We start from the raw sequence: 5,813 nt of genomic DNA on the forward strand, positions 1-5,813 counted from the left end.
TGCGAGTACCTGCTTTGGCTGGGCGGAGTCAACTTCAGGCTGGCCGCCGTATCCGAGTTCCGTCACCTTGCGATCAAACTCTGCAGTGTCCATGGACTGGGTGTCTCCGGAGATTGGGCTTAGATTTCCCAAAATCGACTCTTCAGCCGGAGTTTCGCTTTCTCCGACAGCCTCTTGCTGATCCGGAGCAGCGTTGTTTTCCGGGGCCTCGACCTGCTCGGGACCAGCTCCGGCTTCATGAGGGGCGGTTCCGGCGGTATGGGCCAAGAAGTGTACGAAGTGACACCTTTGCTTCTCTAACACCTGGGAGACCCAGGCGGATCTGCATTGGTCTTCCACTGTTACCTCCTGCTCAGGGGCGGATTGGGTGGGTTTTGATTTTTTCAGATCTAAGGCGGAATCTTTGCTAGGAAGTTCCTGCGTCTCAGATCGGATCTTCGCGACTGCGTCCAGCTCAGCGGCGGTCGCGTCAGCGTTACTTACCAGTGGGTTTCCGTCGGAATCGACGGTTTCCCCGATGAAGATGTGTATGCCGCCAACTGGGACGATGGAGAGCTTGACGGGGTCGGTTTTAGCCGGAATCCAACACTCATCCGGAGGGACGATCGGCAGATTTCCGGCGTAAAGGACACGCCCCACGGCGATGGTGTCGTCGTAGCTTCCCATGGCGGAACCCTCCCGGTTCCGGCCTCCGGACGCCGCAGGCCCCACGGTGGGCGCCAACCGCCGTTGCCTAATCGACGGTACCTCGGAGGAGGGATCCTCACGAGGGGAGAAGAAGTAGGGGCCATAGGGCGGAGTGCACACGGGACGGTGGTACGCGAGTTACCCAGCTTCGGAACACACCGCACGATGACAGGGGCCTACTGCTGCTTGTCCGGAATTATCCGGGCGCTTTCGCGTTGTTACAATGAGTTGAGGTTGTGCCTCTAGGGCTCCCGGGATCCGGCTTATAAAGGCGCACGGATCTAGGGTTTACATGGAGAGTCCTAGCCGGATTACAGATAGCCTAACTACGGCACAATATCTTGCCGTGCACGTCACGGATCCGCCTTCCATATACGTCGTACTGGATCCGGGTTCCTCATGGGCCTCCATGGATCCGGGTTACTCCTAATGTCGGTACGGATCCGGCTTACTGATCCTGGGCTGTACTTCTTCCTTCATGATCAACAAGAATCGGGCCGCCCGATGGGCCACATGCCTCATCACCATCTGTGGGCCACCCGGGCTTGCCGGATCTAGGCACTGTCGATGGTACACCCATGAAGTATACCCACAGCAACCACACCCTCAAGTATGTGGCGTCCTGGCATAAAGGTTGTCTGTGTTGGTCTAATTATTTTCTGAACAATCCTGGAAATGCGAATTGTAGCTACCTTAGTAAAAAAATTGAAGCTGTCATTTAGTAAGCAAATAGGTCTGTATTGTTGAATTTGAGTAGCATTTTCCTTCTTGGGTAATAATGTAATGACTCCAAAGTTCAGCTTATATAGGGGCAAATCTCCACTATGCAAATGTGTGAACAAAGCCATTAAATCATTTTTTACTATATTCCAGCAATTCTGATAGAATTCCGCGGGAAAACCATCAGGGCCCGGGGCCTTATTATGTTCCATTTGGGAGATAGCCTCAAAGACTTCCTCCTCCGTAAAAGGTGCCGTAAGAATGGTATTTTCTTCATGTGTTAATTGGGGGATATCCAACACATGGTTCTCCATCATAGAGAAGGAATTATTTTTAGGTTCCCCGAACAACTTTTTACAATATTCAGTAATATAAACCTTTAAGTTATCATTGCCCACTATCGTGCCTTCCTCTTGCTCTAATTGAAAAATCGTTTTCTTTCTATGTTTGCCATTTGCAACAAGATGAAAATATTTCGTGTTAGAGCCACCTTCCCGTATGTGTTTAACTTTGGCCCGCTGTGCCCATTTTTGTTCTTCTTCACGTCTTAGCTTATTAAGACTAGCGTGAGCAATTTTCAAATTATTTTGTTCCGAATTGGACAATTGTTGAGACTCGGCTTTATTATCCAAAAAATTATAATACTTAAAAGCCGCTCCCTTTCTTTTCTGTATTTGCCACTTAATTTTTTTGCCCAACCTCGTAAAAATCTGCGTAGATGTCGAATCCTTTTTTGCCAGGTTTCAATTGGTGAGCGTCCAGGTGGAATTGCTGCCCATTCAGCAGCAACCATTGCATGGAACCCCTCAACATCAAACCAAACCAAGACAATTCAAAAGAGAATCTAGCAGTATTCCCTCGATGTGCATGCTGGCCAGAATCAATTAGGAGTGGTGTATGATCCGACCCTGCTGTAGTGAGTGCCCTCACAGTGACAAGGGGAAATTTTTGTTCCCACTCAACACTAGCCAAAACCCTATCCAATTTTTCGTACGTTGGATTGGTTCTTCTACTGGCCCAAGTAAATTGCCTCCCAGAGAGCACAATCTCCCTCAGATTTAAATTCTCAATAATTGTGTTAAACACAAAAGGCCATCGGGATTAAAATTGTTATTGCTTTTATCTTTTCTTCTACGTAGGATATTAAAGTCGCCTGCTAACAACATTGGTTCTCATCCTCACACGTCCGCACTAACTCAGATAGAAAGGCGGACTTATAGTCCTCTTGTGCGGCCCCATACACAGGGATGAGAATCCACTCAAAACCATCAACTTTAGATAGTATATATAGTTTGATACAAAATTCTCCATTGTCTAATTTTTTAACCAACAAGGTTTGTGCATTAATTCCAACTAAGATTCCTCCCGAACGGCCATGAGGTGGTAAACAGAACCACATAAAATCATTTCCCGTAGCTAACCCTGATAAAAAGTTCACTGTAAAGTTTGATCTTCCAGTTTCCAAAAGAGTAATAAAATCGAGTTTGTGTTCTTTAATCGCCTCAGTAACAAAAAGGTGTTTCCCTGGATCTCTAAAACCTTCACAATTCCAAGTCATTCCCCGTAAACCCTCCATCAAAATTGCTTTTTATTAATTCTTTTAATTCGGAGTCTGTCACTTCTCCTAACATTTGTCTTATCATAAGACTTTTTTTCCGCGTTTGCTTAACTACCGAATGGGAAATCAACAAGTCTATATGTTCATCCAAATTTCATCTGAAAAATCATTTAAGTCCTCACAAAGATCGGAAGCACGACTAACGACAATGCATGGCGGTAAAGTAGCCTCCTCCTCTTGTGTCTTATCATTGTTTAAAAAGTTAAAACTCGTTGCTTTTCAGTTTCCTTGATTAACTGTGCGGCAGCCCTTTTAGATTTTGAGTTACTTCCCATAGAAATTCCAAGTGTCTTAGCTCTACTAATAATATCTTCATCGGAAAAAGCATAAAAGGATGAATCCAAAGTAGTACCTTGAGTATGCAGGTTATTACCCTGTTGGGCAATCATCATTGCCCTCTCCAATTGAGTTGCATCGGCGTTTGGTTGAGCCTTGAGTCGTTCACTTGATCTCAGCCCCACCTCCGCATTGGGAAAAATACCACCAAATTTGATTACCTCATCCAGGCTAGGTTGTCTCCTTGGAGACTCAGCAACAATCTTGTTCAATTTTGCTATGTTAGAATCAGGTGATAAACAATATCTTGTCTATTATAATTTGAACCGAAATCATGAACTACATGCGTCAATACCTCGGAGACCCCTACAGGAGTCGGAACAATACAAGGTGCGATGTAGCTTGCCGCAGCGTCTGTGCCGCCGATCGACGAACCCTGCATGGCCACATGCATGCTGGGCTGGACCGCAGGCTGGTTCTCCTGCGTATCTGACTGGGCCGGGCTGTGCTCAGTCGGCCCGATAGAGGTATCAGCAACGTAGAAAGAATCAGCGGGCACATGTGATGACAGGTTCTGAAGTTGCACCCGGTTGGTCACTTCAGCAGAAAATTCGGACGCCAAGCTCTTGACACACTCAAAGCCTTTTAGCCGTTTCTCAATTTCAGCACTGAAAATTACAGTTGGAGACTTCGGAACAGCAACAAAAATCCCCCCATTGACAACAATTTCAGAACCCGCCACACCAAACTGGAAAGGGGAAAGAGCAAGTCTCTGTCCCTGTGCATCAGTCGGTAGATTTGTAGTACAATTATGTCCATCTTGTTGATCAACAGAATTGTTCTCATCAACAGAACCCGGCTGCTCAATATTGCCATTTGGACCATCATGCTCCATATCACCTTCCCCATTGTTTGCTTCATTCATCACCACATCGGCAGCTCTTACAGGTTGAGCACCCTCTACTTCAAACCTCATTCTGTAAAAATCATCTAGCACCCTTATGTCCATCCGAGCAGGGATGAGAGAAGGGTCAAGACAAATAATATACATACGCAGCACATCATTAGCCCTTGTAAAAGTGATATCAATATCTGTTGTCTTGCCAAACAAATTGCCTATAGCCCACATGGCTAAGTAATCATCCAGAACTAGAGTGGGTAAGTCATACACTCTTACCCAAACCTCATGCGCCCTCCATATAGGTTCAACAGATCTTTTCCAGAAATCAAAAGTCATGTAAATTTCAGAATTAGGTATATTAAAACGACCAAAGTGCTGCACTCTCACCAAATCCATCTTGCTAGGAAAGTTGACACAATACACATTATCCTCCACCCTTACTACATCCCACTGATAAGCTTCATCTGGTACTATCCATTGTAACTGAACAATTATTTCTGGTATAGTAAGTTCACCACCAGAAATTGTAACTCTTTCCATACGTGTGTTCTCTAGCCTTGGTCTGACATTTGTTGACATATGAATATCCCAAAACATGAGTTCTTCATGAGCCAGACCATACATCACCATATTGGGCTTAGGGGCGCTAAGTAAAGGACAGTTCCTAGATATGTGTTCAGTACTTTGACAGCACTCACAAATTGTTGCTTTGCAATCATTCAAACAATGTCCGACCTGCCCACATCTAAAGCATCCAAAACCTTTTTTCTTCTTCGCCATCTGAACCTCAGCTGATTGTTGGTCCGTGGCTGCATCATCAACCTGTGTATTGATCCCAGCAACAGCCAATAGGGTAGCTTCAGCTCTTTGCACTCCCTGTGTCTGACGTCCCGGCGCAGCCAGCGGTTGCACAACCGAAGGAACAATAAGCGTGTTTTGTGAAGCCCCTTGACTGCCATTTGATAGACCTGCCAAATGCTTCGCAAAAGCATTCGCAGCCTCTTTCACCAACAGACTTTGTTCAGCCGACAAACCTTGAACATCTGACTCGAAGCTTGCTGGCCAGGCATTGCTATCAAGCCTAGTATCACGGGCACCAGTTCCATTGTTGGTCCGCCGTTATGCAAAGTTCCCTTGGCCGGTATACGGGCGACGATCTCCAGCACGATTATACCCCTGCCCATAATTCCCATAATTGGATCTTCCTCTATCTCCCTCTGAATTCCCATAACCAGCACGAAAGACACCATCAAAACCTCCGTCACGATACTCTGAGTCCCTATTCCCATCACCCTGACCAGCAGTACCACTAGAACTTCCTTCAAAGAAATTATTTCCATGGCCAGGACCGAAGTTACCTCCACCGCCGTTCCACCGTCCACCACCATTGCCACGGCCAGCTCCACCATTGTAGCCTCGTCCCCGGTTAGGGTTGAAGCCACCGCCACGATTGGACATCGCGGTATGAAGACCAGCAGCCGCCGCCCTGGAGGAGACGAGAGGAGCCGGGTGGAAAGGATGCGATCGAAACCCTACCAGACGGCGACACCCTCCACTTAATTTGACGATCGAAGATTCGTCTGATCGACCGCAGCCTCGCACAGGAGTCCA

At 46.7% G+C, this 5,813-nt stretch overlaps 1 protein-coding gene across 1 annotated transcript in view; it reads right to left on the reverse strand.

Annotated features, from left to right (window-relative positions):
- LOC124663772 (protein argonaute 4A-like) overlaps window positions 1-5,611 on the reverse strand; it is a 43,699-nt gene extending 38,088 nt beyond the window's left edge. Inside the window, exons 1-3 of the mRNA XM_047201436.1 lie at window positions 5,237-5,611; window positions 3,657-5,024; window positions 3,523-3,564 (exon numbers count right to left, since the gene is read on the reverse strand). Of these exons, the coding sequence (XP_047057392.1) occupies window positions 3,523-3,564; window positions 3,657-5,024; window positions 5,237-5,611 (1,785 nt within the window). The remainder of the gene's footprint in view (window positions 1-3,522; window positions 3,565-3,656; window positions 5,025-5,236) is intronic.
- Window positions 5,612-5,813: the final 202 nt, after the last annotated feature.

This window comes from Lolium rigidum, chromosome 6 (genome assembly GCF_022539505.1).
Source record: "Lolium rigidum isolate FL_2022 chromosome 6, APGP_CSIRO_Lrig_0.1, whole genome shotgun sequence".
In the NCBI taxonomy this organism is placed as follows: domain Eukaryota; kingdom Viridiplantae; phylum Streptophyta; class Magnoliopsida; order Poales; family Poaceae; genus Lolium; species Lolium rigidum.